We start from the raw sequence: 24,595 nt of genomic DNA on the forward strand, positions 1-24,595 counted from the left end.
AAACGTATTAATAAATAATTTAAGTTGGATTGGAACAAGAAATCACATGAAATGTTTGAGTACCTAATTGTTTATTAGAAAAAGTTATTTTAATCTGCGTTAAATAAGCTGAATTTTATTTATTAATGTCAATTTAATAGAAAAGCAGTGTTGTCAATTTCAATTATTTGTCATTTTATTGAAGTGACTCACTTCTGTCCCTTCCGTCAGTCTGTTTTTATAGGTGTGTTTTTTCTGTTTGCTTTTCATATCTTTACCATTAGAATATTAAATATCTTAAAATTTTGTGAAATAATGATGAACTAACCATGTTTTAACGTTGTCTATATTTATTTTTGTGAAAAATTAAAGACTGGTAAGTAATATATTTTTATTTTGTGATTACCGAAGTTTGGAGTGTGCAAGTTACCATTCCACTGCCACAGGCGATCTGATTTATTTTAATCTTCAAATATATACATTTTTATTTAAATTCTTATTGATTGATGTAAATTATAATTATTAGTAGATGAAAATTTAAGACTATTTGTAGTAAGATGTAGAACTTGAAATTGAGAATACAACCACGACTGATGTTTTTCATAGACAGCACCTATCGAGACAGTCGGATTTACCTTTTACGATATTAATGGAATTCTCATTATAATTAAATCTCTGATTTCTCCTTAAGTGTATAAGTCAATTTTAATTCAAGAGGAAAAGATAAAAATTTAATAAAGAGTATCTAAATAAGTAACTTTCAAATTAGGTCACTAAAATTAATACTGATTTGTGTATCTTATCAAGGGTTGTTGTATGCGTTTTTTATCTTTGCCCAAATACTAAATATTTTTTCTCCAAATAGATACAATTTCCTTTACTTTTACCCAATCACAAACTTGTATAAATTTTTAGTATATTTTATCATTTATCACAAATTGAATAATGATAAAGAAAAAGAAAGCTGCTATGTTTCTTCTTTTTTCTCTCTCCTTCCCTTTTTGTAAAATCTATGTTATATTTCATTGTATTTATATAAAATTATGTACAATATATTAATACACAAAACTGTTAAAAAATAGGTCAGTAGATATTTTGTACACAAATATGTTTAAGCCTTTTTCACTTCTCTCCAAAAATTAAATTTCTCTAAAATTTCACAAACAGAAAAAATTTTACTCAATTTAGTAATCTTGATATCATTTCCGTGCATGTATATCTCATAAACAAACCAACAACAAACAAATAAACAGAGTGCTTTGTTGACCACTCTATTTGTGTGAATGCAATCTTTAAACATCTATCTAGCCCAACTTCCTTCCCACCATCCATTCCCCAATCAGTGATTACTCTATTCTTCTATTATACTCTCTACTACTACTACTACCCTTCTATTATATTTCCAATATAATTTACATAAAAAAAATCTATACTTATAAAAAAAAAAAAAACAAGCAAATGTTATGTCATATAAAACATATTACATTCATAAACTCATTTTTGCTATTCACTATTTTGTCTCTTTTTTTTTTAGTATTATATTCCTAATTTAAAACAGTAGTTAAAATAGGTTTGTAGAAGATTTTAGTTTTTATGAGAAAGGGGTTTAGAGTGCAATAAAATATTGTTCAGTGTGTTTGTCTTTTTCTAATTATTTTTAGTTTTAATTTGATTGTTTCTTATAATATTCTAAAAGAATTACACCTGATATTTGGAACATTTTATTTTTACTTTTCTCTGAAAATATTTCCAGTAAAAAAATTTATTATATAATATGTATGTAAAATTTTCATGAAATTAAAAAACAGAATTAATTGCCCTAATGAAACATATCAACTCAAATAGCAAAACATTTTGTTAATTAGTAATTTAAAAGTTTAAACCACTTTATAAAAATTAACAACATTAAAAAACAGCCATATTTTGTGGACACTCATAAGAGATGGCTGTTTCCTGTGTCTCTGCTCTAATTGAATTTTTCTTTAAGCTTATACTATTAACTAGTCAATTATAATTGTACTAGCTTGGGATGTGTATTGGTTCTTGGTTTAAAATAACTTTGATCTGACTCCAACATTTGTATTAATGAATTTAGCCTATATTCTTCTCCATTCCAAAAGCGATAAATAATTTTATACCTAATAATTCAAGAAACATATTATGTTATTACTCTTCAGTTTGTAGTTGAAGAAATAAAATTATGTAGTTAAAATAATAGTATGTAAAGTTATAAACTTTAGTATGTATATACTAAATAATATAGTAATTGGTTGTTAAGCTGTTAAGGTGCTATAAGGTAGCAAAAAAACTATATTATGGAGTGATTTATTACAATTTACATTTTCTTATTTTTAGCCATATTTTTTTGGCAAAATCCTAGTTCTCCAAACTCTGGATCTTATGAGGGAACAGTTCCAGTTGTCAATGTCTATGTTAAAATATAGACAGCTTAATAGGTAGAAATCCAAGTGTATAATGCCATGACATACACCAATTCAATACAACAAGCACATGTAATAGAACCGAATCAAGGCTCCGAAGTATATGTCAGAGATTTTGCTATTGGGTGAAGCCAATTGACAAAGTTGAAGATAGACATTGGTGATATAATTTCTACCATATCTGAGATTTTAAGTGCAATTGAGAAGTTCTATGGATAGCTATACTCATTATCATTAATAAGATCTCTAACAGCTTAAAAACGACAAGGTATCAGGGAAAGACGGAATTAGAGAAAAGCTTGTGAGAGTGGGTGGAAACAGTTACGTGTAGTCCTCCAGAGGCTATTTAATTTCGACATCAAAAATGGTATTACCCTCAAGGGAGAGAGATTGTGAGCAGTAGGGATTAATAACCCAATTGGTAATAATAACTTATGGGGTCAACTTCCATGCTGTCCCTCCTGAAAACCATCATGAATAATTTTTGGTATATTAATTACAATGGGCCTTGCCCTCATCCTCATCCAACATTCCACTAGTGCACTGTTGGTGTATACATATTTTTATGGCATTAAAAACCTAAAATAAGTAAGCAACTATAAAGAATATAAAAGATGTCCTGACTATTATTTTTTATGAATATAAACTTATTTTTTTTTTACTATTAATCACTATTTTTCGGTGAAAGGTGGCGATGGCTCCGACATATCCGACGACTTTTTGTAATAAACACTGGCGGGGCACCAGTGAGGTATGATAAGTTAAGATGAAGCAGGTCAGTTAGCCCAATGTGACAAATTCAACAATGAATCAATTAGATTGGTTTCCAGGGAGAACCGCGAGGAGGTCCTGATAGGATATATTGCTAGTAATAGGAATGCTAATTCCCATTACTAACAATCCCTTTTCCCTCCTGAAAAGGCAGGTCAGCTATCACATCGTCATGGATACATGTGGGATTCAGCACGATAGTTTCCAGGGGGGGACCACGTGGAGGTCGAACTAACAGGGTATATTCTTTCCGTCCCCCCCCCCCTATCACCGACCGAATGGTAACCTCGCCTGCGTTATCGGTATACGCTGGCGGGGCACCAGTGAATGGTGATAGGTGAGGATGAAAGCAGGTCAGTCAGCTCATCGTGACGGATTTCACAAGAATTAATCACGATAGTTTCCAGTGGGAACCACGTGGAGATCGACTTGATGGTGTATATTGCTGGCAATGGGTAATTTAGACCCTATTACTAACAATCCCGGTTGGACGGTTTGGTATAGGTACGCTATGCGATAAGGTTTTATTGTTCTCATAATCATAATAAAAAAAATAAAATGCGTTTCTTCTGTGGTTTGGCTTTGGAGGGCACAAGAAGACCGTTGTTTTGTAAGTTACATCATAGGCCTTCATACATATATAAAGATGGTGACCTACTATAGAATTTCTCAACTAAAGAGGGTCGAAATTATCGTGATCACAAAGAAAACTAAGTTTCTAATGCTACTTAATTGTACATATATTTATGTATAAAATAATCCTTACATTTATAAGTGGATACTTTGTACAGTAATTACAGTACAGTAATTTCCGTGCCCGCTACTGCAAACTGGGGATGTCATTGACCTCGTCCACTGCACCCCATCACCGTTATTGTCAATATATGGAAACTGGATACCGGGAACGAAGGATACAGTTCTGTTAGTAATGATATAAATAAATGATCGAGGTTCACCTATATAGGCTTACACTGTTAAGATGGTTTATCGTTTTTCATATTGAATAATTTTATGCCACTCGGATAATAATTTTTTAAAGACAGTAATTACAATGATCATTGATGGTCGAATTTCCTAGGTTCAAAAAAGCCTTTACCCACCACCTTCCTTTCCCGTGGATGTCGTAAGAGCCGACTAAAAAAGGCGAGGGATGGGTAGCAGCGTTCCTCTTAAAATATTTTTAAAGCCTGACTGCTTCTGCCAGTCCGCCTGCCAAGCGCAGGAACTACTGGCAAACCCTCCGAAGGAAAGGTTTATGTTCAGCAGTTAAAGTTAAAAAAAGAGTTAAAGGCTGATATGATGATGATATGATTCAAAGGAGTTCATATATGGTAGCTGAATTGCCTCGTTCATCAAGTAAAAAACGTCATTTTCATCAAGAAGTTGATCTCGAAAATCGTTGTAGAGAGCTAACTCTAAAGGTACATTGCCTTTCTTCGTTATGCGATTTTCACGAGAGAATTATGTCCGAAAAGGATTCGCTTTGTAGAATAACAATACATGGATTTCACACCCCGATAAAGGACTGTACAACGTCACCTGTGTGCGAAAGGTTTTTAGTAAATAAATTGACTATCATGTCGTTGATCAACTATTTAACAGGTATTTTTTTTATACAACTTAGAATGGCAAACAAGCTGACGGCCCACCTGATGGAAAGTGGTAATCGTCGCCTATAGACATGAGCAGTACCATGGACATACCACAGTATATTGTTTCGCCCATGATACCCCCCATGCGTTGCCATTCTTGAGGACTTAGGTGTCATTCCTCTGTACCCAGTAAATTCACGCCATATCCCACCCTTCAAACCGAAACACAGCCATGCAAACACAACTGCTTCACGATTGAAACACGAATTGGGACAGAGGTACCCAAGCAATCGACTTTTGTACAAAGTCTCCCTCTAGTAAAGCACCTTCCGACTTATAATATTTTCTTGAAGTTAAAATGCTGTATTAACTGTTCAATTTTAGAAGACGTTTCGAGTTGATTTAAAGGCATAAAGAAATTGTTTAAAGAGTCGAAGACTATCAGGTTACGAAAATTATATGGAGAAAATATCAATATTTACGCTAGTAATAAAGTTATGAATAAATTGCATTTTGATTTTATTAAATACTCGTAATATTACGAGCTGAGTTTCTTGTCAGTTCTTCTCATCTCGAAAACATTCCAAACTGACGATAGATTTGCATATCATAAGTCTGTAATAGACTCACATGAATAAAGATATTTGAATTAGTAGTTTTACATAGTCTACGAAATGACTATGTAACCCAAAAGACGACTTCGGATTTACGAGTCGAAATTTTAGGTCTGTCTAGAGATAGAGTATCTATTGAGTACAATGAACGTGCAGTAAATATACAACATCAATTATATATTGCATATGGTTGGTCATCCGTAATGTGTAAGTAACGTCATGCTCATGATAGAATAGTTGATCATGAAGGTTGGCTGCTAATGATGTCATTCGCGCGACCTACGTTTGTTTTGAATCATATTGATTGATTATTCATTAATAGTTTTGGAGAATATTTCAAATTCTACAAACATGATTCCATGTAAATTGTACAAATTCATAAAATACTACATATACGTCTGTGCATCGTTTAAAGGATCAGTCTGGAACAATATGTCTGCTTCTATATATTCATTAATTTTGTTAATAACATTTTAATTAATATAACGGTAATATTTACTAATTCGTCACTGTTACTGCTAATTAATTACATTTTCCTTATTAAATGGGCAAAGTACACTTTTGTATTTATGGTCATTTATAACAATAATAAGTAATATGTCTTCAAAAATATTAAGTTAATGTAAGATAAAAAGAGGGCAAGGTGTAACGTTTATACAACCGGTTATGAAAGGATTTTGGAATTATACTGTACGTATGTGCTGTGCAATGTGCACCCAACATCATACAGTGTGTAAATTGGAATTATTTGACCTACTTTTCAGTATTTAGGGTCAATTTATTTTGTATGATAAAAGTATATTTTCCAATCATAGCTTCGTAATAATTGTATTCAGTGTTTATTCCAAGAAGAAACGCTGACGGCGGTTGCTGTATCACCCACCGCTGACGAAGTTATTTTCTGTTCAATTAGTCACGCGTATATCCGGCGCGGGCGCACGACGTGCGGTTGCTTGCGCTCCGTTCAAAAATTAACGTAACGTCAATTAAAAAATAAACATACATCTCGATGTCGAATGCTAGATTTTAAACGTGACTGTTTCAATATTTGTTTTCTAAAAACAGGTATGTTAATTTTTAAGAATATCCATCAAGTTTAACAATTAGGGCGAGTGCGAGATTATTATAAGTATCTAATATTAAAAAATTGTGTTGTAATATAAATAAAAGTAGTGGCATTAAATTTTATATGAATAATATGCCTAAAGTAGAAATGTTTTAAAGTATATGTGAAGTGCATCGTTTCGTTTATAAAGTTTGTTTGCAAAGTGTGAGTCAACATATGACACTGACTTGCGATAACAACAGTGTCGCTGTTCATAAGTGTATAAAAGTTAACTATATGTAATAAATTTTTGAGGTAAGGTCTATGTGAATATTTATTAGTTTAAGAAACACTAAACGTAATACTTATATAGCTACTTTTAGCATTTCTAAAAAGACAGGATTAGTATGAACTGTTTTTCTATTTAAGGTAAGGTCTACGTCCAGTAAATTTTGGGGTTATGGTTCGGTCTTGTGCATTATTTAAATAAACACTTTTGGAACTTATCAGTGTAATAATAAGATTTATGACCGATTGATTTAAACAAATTCCAAAATTGTTATAGTAACAAGGTTATTAGCCTAATGGAATTTTGATGGTCTTTCAAGCACTATGATCGAATGGGATATTTTATATTACCAAGTATATTATTCTATTATATATTATTTATGATTATATAGATTTTAGTAATAAGCTTTAAGATATATGTGCTATTTAAAGTTTAGGGTATTGTAAAAAGTTATTGCTTTTTTTGTTTTGGACAAGTCATACTAAGAGACTAATTAATCGCAGAGGCAACTCAACTCTTCCATTGATTGAGATTCGGATTTCATTGATCTTCTATATATTAGATTTCAGCCAGCGTCATCTTATAAATAACAGGGTTCATTGGTAAAAGTTCTCTCAATAATTCTACAGTATGTTTTGCTAATGCACAACAGTTTATCTCTGTATTAGTATATTATATCCCCATTCATTGATCTTTTGTCTTTAATTGTTGTAGCGTCAAGATATGTTCATAGCTTATTTAGTTATCGCACACATCTCTAGAGTTTTATATAGTCTTGCAAACACCACAATTAGTTCAGTATCTGTTATTTTTCTTTCTGATCCCTATTTTGCTAACCCATTTGCATTTTACTGCCGTTTATTCTAGAATATCCAAGGACGAAAACTAGCTTAATTTTATTATATCTAAATTATAAATTACATTGTTTTGTAGTATAGAATTAATTCTTATCGAGACAAGTTCTTATATTGATCAGACGCGTCCTCAGAATACCTGATACCTGAGAATGCAACTGAGAATTGACAGTAAAGTGGCAATGAAGATAAAAAACAATCTGGAGCATATATGGGACCATGGTGTTAGAGAGAGAAAGAGAGAATATGTAGTAGTTGCACTACATGTTTTACTTTTGAATAGTCGTAACAATATCATTACAACCAGCATGAATGCATTTTTTTTGGATATTATAACAGGCGGGAATTAACACGATCATTTAGATAATTTATTAATAAATTCTTGTAATTTTTTATACTACCATGACATAAGACGGGTCATATGCTTATTTGCCAAATAAGCATATGACCCGTCTTATTGTAAATGGGGTTCCCGCGACCTATAAACGTGTGTAAACATCAGAAATGTCACGCGCGCGTCTCTGATCCTAATTGATTAAAGTCTATATTTTCATTTTTTATAAATCATAATTCAGCGTGAAAATCTAAAACTTAACATTTGAGACAGAAAAGACAAAGAATCTATACTTATAATAAATCTGTAGAGAGGTCAATTCTGTACATGAAATATATTTCCAAAATAACTATCAGCGGGTGATTAGTGAACGATACTGATGCCAAAAATGCATTCAGTAATTTTTTTCTCTGTCTGTCAGTCTGTATGTTCGTTAAAGAAACAAAAACTACTTGACAGATTTTAACGAAACTCGGTAAAATTTTCCTTCATACTCCTGGGCAGGTTATAGTGTACTTTTTATCACGCTACGATCAATAGGAGTAGAGAGTGAAGGGAAATCTGTCTGTTACATCAAAACCCCTAAACCGTGAGGAAGGACATAGGCTACTTATTTTACGAAAAACGACGAAAACGCGGACGAAGTCGCTGGCAACAGCTAGTAGTAACTAAAAGTAACGGAGTAGTAACTAGTCATTAAAATTAAGGATATCTAGTGAGGTATAGTCAATTGTGTGATGTATCAGGTTGTCAATGTATTTCTAACTACCGATAAAAAATATGATCATAACTTCGCCAACTGGCTGTATGTAGCTTGTTTTTTGTCTGGGCCTGCCTACTGCATGCTAGTAACGTTTGAGCCCACTTGAAATCTGTTATCCGCACACAATATAGACGATATATCCCACGGACGAAGCTTGCTTGGAGTCGGCGCTGTCGGCCTCGATACGAGCGCGTGGGCGACGCCCTTTCTCGCCGGCCGCCCACAGGTGCGAGCTCTATTTGTCCCGTATCCGTAGTCCACGTGCGCTAGTTTACTATTCGAATCCATTGATTCTTATATTACGTCACTGTGCGCTACCGCTAGTTATGTATTTATGTATTGATCTCTAGGATTTAGATATTTTATGTAGGTAAGTTATTGTCGTATGTCTCTAAAAGTATCTTTTCCATTGAAAAATACGATCATCAGCCCATAAATGACATACATTTATTTTGTAGATATGTGTATAAAGTGATTTTATTTTAATATGTCTGTATAAGGTTTTATTATATCTGTATAATTACAGGGTACATAATAGTTACGTGTGTGTTCTGGCATAGAATAGGCCACCCATTCCTTTCCCGTGGGTGTCGTAATAGGCGACTAAGGGAGCTAGTGGTGGAGGGATGGGTAGTAACGATCCTCTTAAAACATCGTCAAAAGCCAAACTGCGGTTGTCAACCCGTCTGCCAAGCGTGGCAACTACTGACAAAATCTCCCTTATTGGAGAGACTATGTTCAGCAGAGTGGACAGTAACAACTGATAGAATAACGACAATAGAACTATACATATAATCTGTTATATATAATTGTGTCCTATAATTTTCTATATCTAATCAAGTAATTAGTTGATTTAAATTATATCATCTATACTTTGAAGTAACGGAACAATACATACATAAATTGTTTCTTAAATCACGACAGAAGTTTCAGATATAATATAATTGTGGTACTAAACCATACAAACATATTGTACAACCCCTAAGTTAGTAGAAATACTTCACACTTCAATACTTCATCTAATTATCTAGTTGTATATTATTATTATTAACAAGATTCTCTAAATTGTTACAGATTTTGATCTGATTACAAACAAACAAAATGTATACACGATCGAATATGTTACGTGCAAGTATATGGGCATATATACTGGCCACCAGCTGGGCGCAGTACGCCGAACAGATGCTCGCACAGAACCCGTGCTCCAGCAAGACCACTTGCAGCGACTGTATCAGAACGGCGTCTTGTGCTTGGTGCTTCGCTGCCGAGTTCAACGGGCCGCGTTGCTTCAACCCCGCCATTGAAGGTGGCACCGCAGGATGTGATGAAGCTTACATATTTAACCCGGATAATGATCTCGCTACTACATCGAGCAGAGAGCTTAGTAGAGGTAAATTATCTAATACTAGCTATTTTTCAGGTAGTAGAAAAAAAACAAAGAAAATTAGAGATAATAGTTGTTTAAATTCGCATTAGATGACAAGTAAAATTAAGATGGGGGCACTCTATAAAAAGAATAATTGGCAAAGTGGGCGATGGACAAATTAAGGTTCAGAAACTATGTCCTAGATTAAATCATTGACTCTTTTATATGTTAATTTAAGCGGGGAAAGCTGCTGCTTTAAAATGCCTTTTACTAGAAGAAGTATAAATAGATAAAAAGTTGCGATATAGTCGGCTCGGTTGTTTTTGCTGTAATTTAATGTATTTATTTTTTTAAAGCAAAAGGTCGTATGGGTATGGGTTCGTCGTATTACGAAGAGTCGGCGAGTGCGAAGGGAGGTGGTTTCGCAGCAGCAGGCGGCGCTGCTGGTGGGGCGGCCGGCGCCGGTGGCCACGGCGAGAATTTGGTACAGATCAAACCCCAGAAGGTCGGACTGAAGTTAAGAATGAGTAAGTTTTCATACTTGTAAAACTGAGAGTAGTTAACTAGTTAGTTAAGTTTGATGTTGGTGAAAATGCCCAATAAGAATAAATACCAACAAATGTGTGATGCAATATACGCTGATCCGCCATATTTTGCGCTAACGATTATAGGATGAAACGCTTTGAAATGGTCTTATTTTTTTTTCATATCGTTTGTCTGAATGTGTCTAACCAAAATGTAAGAATGTTAGTTTAATATCGTCTGAGAGGATAATGAAAAATACATCACATATTTATATAAATTGCTCGATTTATAAACAAAAATGAATATTGTCGAATAATAATTATTGTGAGTCATACTGTATTTTTTTAATGGATGATTAGCCTGCGATCGTGACGATGACAGGTGAGGATCAGTTAGCCCATCGTGAGAATTATTAACCACGACGGTTTCCAGGGGGAACCGTGAGGTGGTCGACCTGATAGGGTGTATTGCTAGCAATGGGCCAATTAGACTGCATTACTAACAATCCTGTTCCCCCCAGTCATACTTTATTGTAATTATTTACTCACTGTTTAAATTCAGGGATGCCCAAATAATTTCGAACTCGATAGGGGTTGCATATAGATAAGATTTCCTATCAATTTAAAAACTAGTTTTAGATTTTTTATTAATTAAGTAATTATCATACAAGGATAAAACAAAAGAAAGTTGTACATTAAAGAATTGGTGACATAAACGATTGTAAAATATATTTATTTCTATGTATATCAGGTGCATTTCATAACCGTAATTTATTTTTAATCGCTACACATTTAGTACTATATATTATTGTATTTTATATATTTTTACAGACCAAAAACAAGTCCTGACATTCGAGTACTCTCAAGCCCAAGACTATCCAGTAGATCTGTACTACCTTATGGACCTCAGTAGATCGATGAAAAACGACAAAGAGAAGCTTAGTACACTTGGCAGTTTGCTATCTAGTACTATGAGAAATATTACATCGAATTTCCGAATTGGTTTCGGCTCTTTCGTAGACAAACTTGTTATGCCTTACGTGTCCACAGTACCAAAAAGGTAAGGTACTCTTATCCAGATAGCTCTTATATAGATCACATTCATTTGTAGTGAATTATAATTTAAAATGTTGAATAATTTGTTTTGTTTTGCAGTTTGATATCGCCATGTGACGGTTGCGCAGCGCCGTACGGCTTCAAAAATCAAATGTCACTTAGCAAGGACACGGACTTTTTTGATGTAAGTGTATTTAAAAATTAATAATATAAATGTTTTGTGGTCTACTTAAAAAAAAAAACTAGTAATTTTTAATTGTAAAAAGTATCTAAAAATTGTAAAATAACCGTAGTAATATTATAAATATGAAAGCAAGTTTGTTTATTGCTATTTGGCATTTTAATGGCATAATTAATCGTCTTAAAATAAATGGAGGAGGACCTAATCCGATCAGTCAATATACGTGATAACACGGACAAAGTTGATAGTAAAAACTAGTTATACACCGTGAAATCGGAATAACAATAATTCTATTAAGGCAGTGTTTTACCAGTGAAACGGAATGTTTTACTCAAAAAAAAAAAAACACGAGTTTAAAAACTACAAACAATTTGATCTTCCCATATTGATACAGTGTATCAAGTTTTCAGTTTTGTATGGGAGGCTCAAAAATTTATGTTTTTCATTCCATTTTTCTGTATTTTTATTTGAGATTTCTAGCTGAAATCACCCTTGTCACGGATGATATAGTGGTTATTACTACCTAATTATGTATATTAATATAACAATAATATGTTTATTTTGCATTTCAAGTGTTGACTTTGTTGGTTATGTGTCATTGATATCAATAAATATATTAAATCGGAAGGATAAACGTTATAAATTTTATATACCTACACATTGAGTAATAAAACAGGAAAATAAATTATTACAGTTCACAAATAAATTTATCGTTCCCATAAAATACAATCATGCTGTCTACTTAAAAATAAATAGTTTAATTAAATTAATTTGTAATTGCATGTTTACTATTAATATATAATTTATATAACATTAATAGTTAATTAATTGATAGTTTATACTAGGTCGTCTGTATAAGATTGCTTTTATTGAAAAGGCAGTCTTTTGTAATTGCACATTTTCAATGTTCTATGTTTAATTCTATTGTATATAATGTGTACTATGTAATAGTTAGTTGAATTATTAAGAAAACAAATTATAAAATTGTTAAGTTCTTTCTCTGATTTTTCTCGTAAACGTTCTCATTAAAAAGATAGCGTGAACATAGCTATATTATTATATAGTTGTAGTAACTGTATAGTGTAATTAATTAATAGATAAATGTGTCATTAAAATAGTTTCTTTGACAGTTATTTTGTCTTTAGTATGTATGTGTTTATTTAATTTAAAATTCGAGTACTTTGTTGAATATAATTACTAAATCATGTAATCCCATCGTGTGTGAACCTAAATCAGAGAAACAAGGGCCATAACTCCTTAATTGTCAAAAATGCTAACAAATGTAAAAAAAAAAAAACTATGTTGTATGTGTTATAGGATTGTCGGAAATAAATTTCTGGATATTTATATACATACATTTCGTATATCATACTCGTACATTTTTTAAAGTCGTTGAAAATGTATATAAATTTTGGTTTTTCGTTTATCGTAGCAAGCAGTTGCGAAAGCAGATGTGTCCGGTAACTTAGACGCGCCGGAGGGCGGCTTCGATGCTATCATGCAGGCTGTCGTATGCAAAAGCGAAATCGGCTGGCGGGACCAAGCTCGTCGGCTGCTTGTATTCTCCACTGATGCTGGCTTCCATTACGCTGGTGACGGAAAGGTATGTTATTGTATTCTTCACCATTGTTACCAATAAAAATAAATTACAAATTTTGAAGTATAATAATATGTAACATAAACACTACTTTCTAATGAAATCTATATACTTTATAATTTCAATTAAAATTTGAACTGAAAGTATACTTGGGGACATATACATGATCATGACATATACCTGTTAGAGTAATTTTAGAGAAATATATACCTGCATACATATATATACATTTAAGAATATCTTGCAAATTTATTAATAAGCTATATCAAACATATGATATATTTTATTTACATATATATTATATTAAATTATACGCAATAATAAAAAAAAACATTGTATTTGGTTTAGCTCGGCGGTATAGTGCAACCAAACGATGGTGAATGCCATATGGAAAACGACTCCTACACACATTCCACTCTGCAAGACTATCCCAGCATTTCACAGATCAATCTCAAGGTATTGAAATAGTTTTATAATTATTATAAGATCAAGACTAGAATAATACTAAATTAAATAAACTAATAACAACACTAAAACAAAATATTATAATAATTGCCCAGGTGAAGGAGCATGCGATCAACGTCATATTTGCCGTGACGGCGGAGCAAATTAGTGTGTATGAAGAGTTAAGCAAACACATCGAGGGCTCCAGTAGCGGCGTGCTCAGCGACGACTCGGGGAACGTTGTCGATTTAGTGCGGGAACAGTATAATGTTAGTACATGTCTCGACCTAACCATCTCTTCAACCATCTATCCAACATCTATATAGCAGAATATTAATGTCAGTACTTATTATTTGAGAATGAAATGTAAAGTGCCACACACAAGGTCTAAGAGGTTTAAGTGATTCTAAATATTCTTAAGTTTTTTATATGTATTTGCATGATAATTAAATAAAATAAAAAAATAAAAATTAGGACAGCGCTAATGAATTGTGTCTTAAATTTGCACACGGTTTCTTTGTTTTGTTTAATAGTTTTCACAATATAGTATTGTAAAAAGACAAGTAGATTTTATATAACATATTTGTGTGTAGGAAATACAATACCATAGTGACCGAATTACACCGTGTAGGATACAGTGTGTAATCACATGACATATGTTATCATTACATGATGAGCAACTCATTTTCTCCACCTCTTAAATATGCCTTTAAAACTCATCCCATAACCTGAGTGCTTGTGGGAAGGGGGACTAACTCCTTTGAAACCATATTGTATGTGAGTTACTATGCAGCTATGTTTGCATGACTGTTTTTCGATTTCAAGAGCATTGTGGCAGAGAGACTACATGGTGTGAGGGCGTAAAACCTTAGGCGTTAGACCTTAGGAATGGCAACATTTAGGAGGTATCATAAGTGTCAGAGTGGCTTCCGTTGTGTCATGTTTATAGCGACATTTGTCATTGTCTATCAGATGGGCCGTTAGTTTGCTATTCCTCAGTTGAATTAAGTTGCCTAATATTTATTATTTTATTTTATAATACAACTACATTTTGCATTGTTTAGAAAATTACGTCAACAGTGGAGATGAAGGATACTGCAAGTGATGCCTTGCAAATAACATATTACTCATCGTGTCTGGGCGGAAAAGAAGTCGTGCAGACAAACAAGTGTGATGGCCTCAAGGTATGATTGTATTGACCTACAATGCCTAGTTTTTAATATTATTTGCGAGACACATACGTAATTTATCATTTTAGTATTCTAACATACTTATAAATAAAGATTCGTAAGTACTAAAATTAAATATGAATTAAATATAAATTATACACAGTGTAAAAATTACCATAATTTAAATACATATATTGTAAAATATATTTAATATATAGTGTTAATATCAAAACTGGTGGTTGTTTTGTAATTATAACAATTTATCCGCTACTGACGGCACGTTCATAGCACTTCGCACGGGTAGATAGGTAAAGCTGTAGTTTTTATTAAAAAAATAGTCCTAGTTACTCGTTGATAATGTTGCTTTCAAAAATCGGTTAAGTATTTTTTGTGATTTACGAATCTTTCCCTTTACGAGTAGAAATTACAGAAAATAGTATACACAGTTATATAAAAATATTTATATTATATATAATTATATATTAATATTTAATAATTTATATATTTTATTTTTCAAAGAGCTCACTAATTTACTTCTTAAAGTTTGGTCATTTATATGCATTTAAGGAAAATCAATAGATTTCAATTGTAATAATACTGTTTAATGGAAACTTATACCTAAAAATTATACATACTTAAATATACGGTATAAAACCATTTTGTATTAGGTAACTGTGCTCTTGTTATGCAAGTTTTCTTTTTTTTTTATTATCATTTAAAATACAAGTTACAGAATTTATGTTACATTAGCAAAGTTCGATTTACCCTTGCCAGATTATTATTTTTTTATTTAAAAAAAAATATTTTGTCTATAACCACACAATTGTAAATTCCAATTGTAATACTATCTTTGCATAAGTATAAGCTAGACTAAGATAAATACTAATAAGTAATAATATTATTTTTAAATTTTCATGTCGGACAGTTGCTTGGTCATGCTGGGGTAATTACTAACACTTAATAGATATTTTATCTATGTAATAAGACACGCATTTTATAATCATATTACTATTTCAACAGGTGGGAGACGTCGTTAAGTTCACCGCAGAAATAACACTGAAAGAATGTCCCAAGGATCCCAGCAAATGGAAACAGATGTTCAATATTTACCCGGTCGGCGTATCGGAGATGTTGGCAGTTGAAGTCGAAATGATTTGCGACTGCCCCTGCGAACACAAAAATCACTTTGTAAGTTTATGACTGTGATAAACTAGATCTACCAACTACAACTAGATTGACTAACCTGGATTTTATCCTCATCATTTCATTCTCCACTGGTCCTCCGCCATTGTATAACTTTATTTTTTTTAAGACATGACATTAAACTATTTTACTAAATTAGATGCTGTAAAAAATGATAAAAGTATTGTATTTTTACAGTTTTATTACCTATACCATTGTAAGGATTTTACAAAGTAAATAATTGTCCATAACAAATAAAAACACCTGATTTCAATCAAGTCAAATCTGAAGATTTATGTTGATTTAAAATTCAAATTGTTAATCTGATTTTGATGAAATTTCTATGAAACCACTTTGAAAGTATAACAAAATAAATTTTCGAATCGGTTTATAAATGATGGAGTTCTAAGACACCTGTCAGGGATTTTGCATACAATGGCCTCACTAAAATTTTTAATGATCAATCGGAATCATTGTAAATTCTTAAATTGTTTTTGAAAATTGACAAATAATTGCGACGTTGCCACACTTCGATAAACAAAAGTATGAACGTTGTTAACCCGCGGTTGCCGGTTGGCAGGCATACAACGACAGCCCACTCGTGTGCAGCGGGCACGGTATATCGGCATGCGGCGTGTGCGTGTGCGAGCCGGGCCGCTTCGGCAAGGGCTGCGAGTGCTCGGCGCACGGCGGCGTGTCGCTGGAGCAGGAGCGCGGCTGCCGCCCCACCAACGCCTCCACCGGCCCGCTCTGTTCCGGCCGCGGCACCTGCATCTGCGGCGTCTGCGAGTGCGAGAAGATGGACGACCCTAACAAGGTAATATCATTTACTCCACATATCATATCATAAAAGTATAATTTTTTTTTGATAGGTGAAAATGGAATGCTGACCCCGCCTGCGCTAACGGTATACGCTGGCGGAGCACCAGTGAAGGGTGATCGATGAGAATGAAAACAGCCCATCATGATGAATTCATCAAGAATTAACCATGATAGTTTCCAGGGGGAACTGCGAGGAGGTCGACCTGGCTGGGTATATTGCTAGCAATGGGATTCTCAGTTTCCATTACTAACAATCTCTTTCCTCCCAAATTATTCATACATATGAAAATAGAAAAACTTAAAATCAAACCAAATAAATAAACTGTCAAACCACCATTTCACTTGGTATTCCAATAGCGAAGTGTATTTGGCTCCCAATATTTCCGTAGCAAAAAGAAAAAAAAAACCCTAACAAGGTATTCATTCGCCTATCATCTCTAGCTGGTGCCCCGTCAGCGTATGTCGCGCAGGTGGGGTGTATCGGTTCAATAAATACATTAGGGTACGTGATTTAAGGACGATTTGAGCATTAGACTCCTCGTTGTCATGATGATTCTGCCTAACTAATACCCCTTTAATTTCAATTTCAATGTCACTAAAGTCAGTCTACGAGTAGTATATTAATAATACATTTGTATTTTCATGTTGCAGGTGATATCTGGCCCGTTCTGCGAATGCGATAACTTTACTTGCGACATGAATCACGAAAAATTATGTTCGGGCCAAGGCGAGTGCGTGTGCGGCCGCTGCAACTGTCGGCCGGAGTACACCGGGCCCGCCTGCCAGTGCCTGCTCGACCAGAAGCCTTGCATCTCGCCCGGTATGTCACAATATCACACGTAATATTCTGTTACGTCATTACTAAAGACAGCATAACAACGAAACATTTAATATTTATATAACTTGGTAAATTATTTAAAAACAGGCAGTCCATATAAATTATATAAATGTCATTGAAATTCATGTGATTGCGACAATCATTTCGTATCGAGTTTCGTAAAGTGGAATTTGCTTATGTTTAATTTTTTAATACTGAGCAACTTAATATTTTTTTTATTACCTTTTGATGTAATTGTGAATTATATAATTGGTATAAAATAATGGGTTAATAGTTGTTTAGTTCTGGCACAGAATAGGACATTTCTTCCTTTCCCGTGGGTGTTGTAAGGGCAAGGGATGGGCAGTATCCCTCTTAAAACATCTCTAAAGCCTATCTACGGTTGTCAATCCGCCTGTCAAATGTGGCTACTGGCAAAACCCTTCAAGAGGATGCTTATGTTCACCAGTGAGTGAAAAGTTAAAACCTGATATGATGATAATGATGAATTATATAATTGGTATAAAATAATGGGATAATATTGTTATATTTTGTACTGTAACAATGTTATAGCATAAATATTATTTGATATATTTTTTTTAATTTTAGAAAATGGCGAGATATGCAGTGGAAATGGAAAGTGTGTATGCGGACAATGTGTCTGCAATGTCAACGACAATCGTCACTATTCTGGAAAATATTGTGAGAAATGCCCCGTAAGTAAAGATAGTCATTCGATATCTTCATAATTTCAGCCCTTGATTGCTCATTGCTAAATGTTAATGTAATAAGGTTGGTGGATTATGATGACAAACTTCAGAGTAAAGCTATGGGATTTTATTCACCTGCCTAGAAAACATAATTGGAATCCTTAGAATCCAGCAGAAGAGCATGCATTGACGGATATAGAAAGGAGAAAGTAGGACTCACCGACCGGGTCAACTTGCTGAGTAGTTGAAGACCTTGGGTGCACCTTATGGCTTTGACTCCTTTTCCACACACCAACACTGGTTAGGTTCACAATTAGCAAGTAAAAGGCACGCGAATTTCCACAGATTTTCTAGTCTTTTTTCACTTAGAGTATGAGCGACATAAGCTCAGGTACTAGCGACGGCCATAATGATATTTTTCGTTTAACATTCAAACACAGAGGTCGCCAGTCGGCGCCAAAATTTGAATTGGAGTTGTTAATAAGTTAATGGGAATATATTAGTACAAATGGATAAAGGAAAGGATGTCGGAACAAAAGTATTCATTAATTTCTCTATTATATTTGAGATTTTAGCTTTACTTAATAGGGTCAGTCCTACTACATTTTGTAGGTACGGTGCCACCATTCTAGAACTTTTCTTTCCCATAGTTTATTAGTCGTGCTATTGTGTAACCGTCGGATTTTAATTCTGCTTGTGAATCTTTCAGACTGTTTGGTCATTGTGGTTTTTCTGTTGATATTCTAATTTTAACGACTTCAGTGGCGCAATGACGGGCATATAGCTTTGCATAAATAAGGTTCACGGTTCAATTCCCAATAGGGGCAATATAGGATAACAACTTTTCTGAATTGACTCAGATCTTAATGTTCATTGTCTGGTTCTTCATAATACAAGGTTTGAAGACCAGACAGTTGGTAAGGTGGACCACTTTTTAATTGTAAAATTGCTTGGAAGAACTAAATTTTTTTGTCCATCTTTCATAATCTCATTATTGCATAATGAAGATGATGTTTTAGAAATTATCACTTAATTAACAATATGGTTATTTAGTTATATACATACATAATATATACAGTTTTGTATCGATTCAGACATGTCCGGGCCGCTGTGGCGAGTTTAAGGAGTGTGTCCTCTGCGAGGTGCACAAGCGTGGGCCTCTGTTCCAGCCCGACAAGCCTGTCGGCGAACAATGTGGAAACTGCGCACTCTTCCCCGTTGTAGAGGAGGGGAAATTAGTAGGTGAGTGGCAATACAACCATAGGAAGACGTTGTACAAGGCGTTCTCATCTTTCTGTACATCAAACACTCAACGCTAATAGGTTATGTCTTGGTTAGAGGAGTGGGCTGAATATGCCACTCATATTGTACAAAGAAGAATTAAATCTTAGTCCTCAATAATAACAGACTCATGTGATTATTCATGGTGTATATTCATACCACTTTATATCAGCTGATGTTTCAGTTTGGTAGTAAAGTTAAAAAGACGTTTGATTGGGTGCCATAATTCCATTCGTGTTTCTACCGTAAAGCAGTTTTGTTTGCATGGCTGTGCTTCTGTTTAAAGAGTGGGATATGGCAGTAAAATATAGGATACAGAGACATAACACTTTAGTGCTCAGGAATGGCAACACTTGAAGAGTATCATAGGCGTCACAGTATACTCTGTGATCCTTATGGTACATTCATGTTTATAGGCGATAGTTACCATTTCAGATAAGTTTAACTCAATTTTAACATAGCTACCTATACTGAATCCTCTTTAAATCTATCTATAACAGATTTTTTAACATGAATAAATAGTCTTGAAAATATATCTCCATCTAATCCCAAACTAAGTAGAGCTTATTCTATTGGTACCATATATAAGTGGAAGATACTTTAAATACATTTTATATTCATATAGAAAATGCTGAAGGTCCAAGTTCTTTGGTCCTTTAGGATCTGCTCACCTATACTATGTTATTATATTTTTTATTATATATATGTAATATACTTATATATTAATATATTTTTGCAGCGAACGAAAATCAAAGCGAACATTTATGTAGTTTCTACGACGACGAAGACTGTCTCTACTTGTATGTGTATTCATACCCCGAGTCACACCAAGTGCATATCAGAGCGCAGAAGGAACGAGATTGCCCCAAGAAGGTATTTTTCGTATTTTATATATAGATAAATATATGTGGCCCCTGCATATAATGGGCCATACCTTCCTTTCTCTTGGGTGACGTAAGAGGCGATTAAGGGAACTTAACGGTCAAGGGATGGGCAGCAGTGTCCCTCTTTAAACGTCAGAACCTAACAGCGGTTTCCAACCCTGCTTGCCAAGCATGGCAATTACTGGCAAAATCTCTCAATGAAGCCTATGTTTAGCAATGGATAGTTAATGACGGATATGATATATATAAAACAACAGAAAATGTTATAAAAATAATGTGTTACTAAAGTGTTAATATATTAAACTAGCTACATACCACTGCTTTGCTCCTATTATATTACGATAAAAAGTGTCCTGTATATTAATTCATATATAGCACCTTATTAGATACACCTAATGGTTTATCTATGAAAGAAAAAACATTCAAATCCATTCTAGGACGTGACTGAGTAATAAATATTCAATATAATTAGTAACTATTCCATTCGCAATGTCAGTGTGATAATATTATTTAATTAACATAATTTTCCTTCTGCCGCTACCCTTTCATATTGTCGTATAAGTACACCGCGTAATTTCTAGGAAGTGGCGTGTACGAAATTACTGTGGCAGTAACATTAGTCACTGTCGATGTGAAGAAGTCGTTATTAGTAGTTTTATTATTTATTATAGAAAAAACGTAATGTCAAATATAAAGCGACAAAATCTAATGATAAGTGACTAGAAATTCGGTAGGCCATACCACCGTAGCTCGCAATGCTTTACTATTTTGTATTTACTATGACCACATTTGTAACGTACACGAAACACTATACTCTGTTATGGCCACGGTGCTGCTAATGTTTATAGGCGACGGTTACCACTTTCCATTAGGTGGGCGTCAGCTTGTTTGCCATTCTAAGTTCAATAAATAAAAAAAAAATGTGCCCGAAAAATATATGATACATTTTGTCGCCTTTAGAAGTGTAAATCATATAGTTATTAAATTATTTTCAGTTATATAATTGTTTATTAAGAGCGTTCGTGACTTTAGCTTGCTGAAGTGTGGCAATCTGTAAATTTAAAAAAAAAATCATTCTGCAGTGTTTCTGATTTTTTTTTTCACATTTATACTTGTATATTTTTATAAAATAATAATAATAACGTGTGTGTTTGCGTAGGTATTTATTTTAGGCATAGTGTTGGGCGTGATCGCGGCCATTGTTCTGGTGGGGCTGGCATTGCTTATGCTGTGGAAGATGGTGACCACAATACACGACCGAAGAGAGTTTGCGCGCTTCGAGAAGGAGAGAATGATGGCTAAGTGGGATACGGTAAGTCATTGTAATATAACAATTCAATTTTAGGTCGCTTTCTAAATGACAAACTTTTCTATTGGTATTATTTAAATAATATCAAATTAATCATACTATGATAGTTTAATAACTTTCTACTTTGAGTTTTTATATGAATATTTTCACATAAATTGTTTGAATTGTCTAATATGACAATTAAAAGCAATTAAAATTAAAAAAAAAGAATGCGTGTTATTATCTGTCAAGAGGCTTTACTTGTCTATTACTGCTGTGGTGAACGTGACATTCGACACATTCGAATCGAATATAGTGCCAATGACTCATTCACCACCTATTTAGTTTTAGATGTTTTACGTACTGATATTCATTTGTTTTATTCACAGGGTGAAAATCCTATTTACAAGCAAGCGACGTCCACATTTAAAAATCCTACATACGCCGGGAAATAAGTATCGTCTAAATATGATCGTCAGAAATGTAGGAAATATAGATTGTTATGAGCTTAGTACGTAGATATATGTTATTACAATTAATAAATTGTGAGTCGTGTATGAATAGCACGTGAATTCAAGTAACATTTGAGAAAGGTTTATGCAATTCAGGTGAAGATTTTAATTGAATGATATATATGTAAAGTTGCCTTAACATGTGCCTTTTAAAGTTTTTATATTTAAAAATCCGTGGAAACTAAAAAATCGTCCAATTAATATTTCGCAAACCCGTAATTTATTTTAATAAATATTTTTTTAGATCTTGAACTAATCCAGATTAATCATATTTTAGAAAATAACTTAAAATTGGTAATCCTTTAACCGCCTCAGTCGGATCTATAATACAATTATTTTCATATTTGTACCCATTCTGTTTTATTTAGCCGACTGAGACTTTTGCTTGTATGTTTCTTATGTTCAAATGCTTACTACATTAATTCAGTAATAAAATAGGGACAGAATATAGAACAAAAGTTGACAATATCCTGAAGCTATTTGTCATAGACAAAAATAATAAAATAAATCAAGTACAATATAAAGTTGCAGATTTGAGTGAACTTGATCAGTGCAACTGCTACAAGTCCAAGCGGTCAAAAGTTTAATTATATAATTGTTTCTAAGTGTTTCATCTATACGATTTTTAAAGATTTATATAATAATTAAAAAGCAAATGAGGCCTGTTAATCTCAACAATAATATATTGTACGCTTTTTGTACTTATGTGTGTGGATGTTGTATGTACTTATGTGTTTGTGTGGCTTGGTCATATATTTGATCCCTCGAATATCTTATGTTCAAATAATAATGAAATCAAATAGATATAATATTGAAATATGTAAATCAGATATTAATAATTATGGTATGATTGAAAAAAATCTTGAATCTTCTAAGATTTGATTACTTCGCAATGATTTTAGTATTTCAATAATATCTCTATATAATAACTTGCAATTAATTAATTGCGAAGTGTCTAATTTTGAATAAAGGCTTAATAACATAAGAACTGAATCTAATCTAATCGTTTGTAACAAAATGTATTTGACTGATAAATAACCTTGTACTCATGTTTGGGTAAAATCGATTACCAATCCAAGACGGATTTGTTTTTCTCGCAATAATGCAATGGATACTCAATTTTCAACCGACTTCAACACTCAGGAGGACCTCAGGAGAATCTTAGCCAATTGTTCACCAATTTCCATGATTATGAATATGATGATTATTTCATTATGATCCTCTTTAAAACTTCTCAAAACTGAAGTCGGTTTTTTAAGTATTAAATTGTCATGATTTTGATTTCGTTTATATTAATCTTATGTATAACATGTTAGATTGAAAATCGTAAATTTTTATGTGTATTGAGTGTTCACTGCCAACAACTAGTTAGTGTTTTGTGGTATAATGCGAACTAGTGTAGAAATGTAAGGTTTAAAAATGGCTTCCTCGTGTATCCGGTGCCTTATATAATACGAAAAAAGTATAGTGCCATCAATGATAATATTTTAAGTATGTAAATGTTTTACTGTATTTATTGTAACGATTAATAATTTTGTACGTAATTTTTATTTCTAACCGAATACATAGTTGTCACATTTTATTATGCAAAACATTGCATTTTTTATACTATGTTGTTTTGACAATATTTTATTGATAATATTATATATACATATTCTTATAAGTTTAACTTTATTGTAAACGTGTATGACAGTAGTGAGCGTGATTATCAGCTTTTATGAATAATTATATTAATTTTGATATTAATATGTTTCTGGATGCTTTCAATTCCAGAAAATAATGATTAAATTTTATTTGACTATAAATATAGCTCTGCCTCTACGATTGTTTACATGGAACATTCTAGGATTATCCATAATGGAAGTTTTGTTAGTATTTTTTTTTATCTCATTCTAAGTCATTTCAAATATTAACAAATATCGAAATTTTTTTATATAATGTTTTAAGCTATTAAATTAATTTTATATAATTTTCTTTTTAGACCAGACGTATTATTGACTAAGTGATGTGAAAAACATCTAAATGTACATAAATATTTTAGCAATGGTCTCTAATGTAGCTAATAAAAAATTAACTCTAA

General features: G+C 32.9%; 1 protein-coding gene across 3 annotated transcripts; it reads left to right on the forward strand.

The window, feature by feature from the left end:
- Positions 1-195: 195 nt before the first annotated feature.
- Positions 196-24,595, forward strand: LOC113517401 (integrin beta-PS). Of its 3 annotated transcripts, none has more exons than XM_052894687.1 (17): positions 196-355; positions 9,757-10,072; positions 10,405-10,575; positions 11,404-11,632; positions 11,728-11,812; positions 13,242-13,412; positions 13,755-13,862; positions 13,967-14,119; positions 14,915-15,034; positions 16,040-16,207; positions 16,782-17,018; positions 17,675-17,843; positions 18,450-18,556; positions 19,645-19,792; positions 20,571-20,704; positions 21,875-22,027; positions 22,393-24,595. In XM_052894687.1, the coding sequence occupies exons 2-17, from the start codon at positions 9,784-9,786 to the stop codon at positions 22,456-22,458; spliced, it is 2,508 nt and encodes an 835-aa protein (XP_052750647.1). In that variant the 5' UTR covers positions 196-355; positions 9,757-9,783; the 3' UTR covers positions 22,459-24,595. The 3 variants fall into 3 exon arrangements, with proteins under 3 accessions (XP_052750647.1, XP_052750648.1, XP_052750649.1); XM_052894688.1 differs by lacking the exon at positions 196-355 and adding an exon at positions 6,299-6,757; XM_052894689.1 differs by lacking the exon at positions 196-355 and adding an exon at positions 6,300-6,462.

This window comes from Galleria mellonella, unplaced genomic scaffold (genome assembly GCF_026898425.1).
Source record: "Galleria mellonella isolate WM207_F2 unplaced genomic scaffold, CSIRO_AGI_GalMel_v1 utg223, whole genome shotgun sequence".
In the NCBI taxonomy this organism is placed as follows: Eukaryota; Metazoa; Arthropoda; class Insecta; order Lepidoptera; family Pyralidae; genus Galleria; species Galleria mellonella.

Excerpts from the sequence above, each read along its gene's own strand:
- LOC113517401 (XM_052894687.1), top strand. The coding sequence starts at position 9,784 with ATGTATACACGATCGAATATGTTACGTGCAAGTATATGGGCATATATA. Across the intron at positions 13,413-13,754 it reads ATTACGCTGGTGACGGAAAG|CTCGGCGGTATAGTGCAACC; the intron begins GTATGTTATTGT and ends TATTTGGTTTAG. Across the intron at positions 22,028-22,392 it reads TGATGGCTAAGTGGGATACG|GGTGAAAATCCTATTTACAA; the intron begins GTAAGTCATTGT and ends TTTTATTCACAG.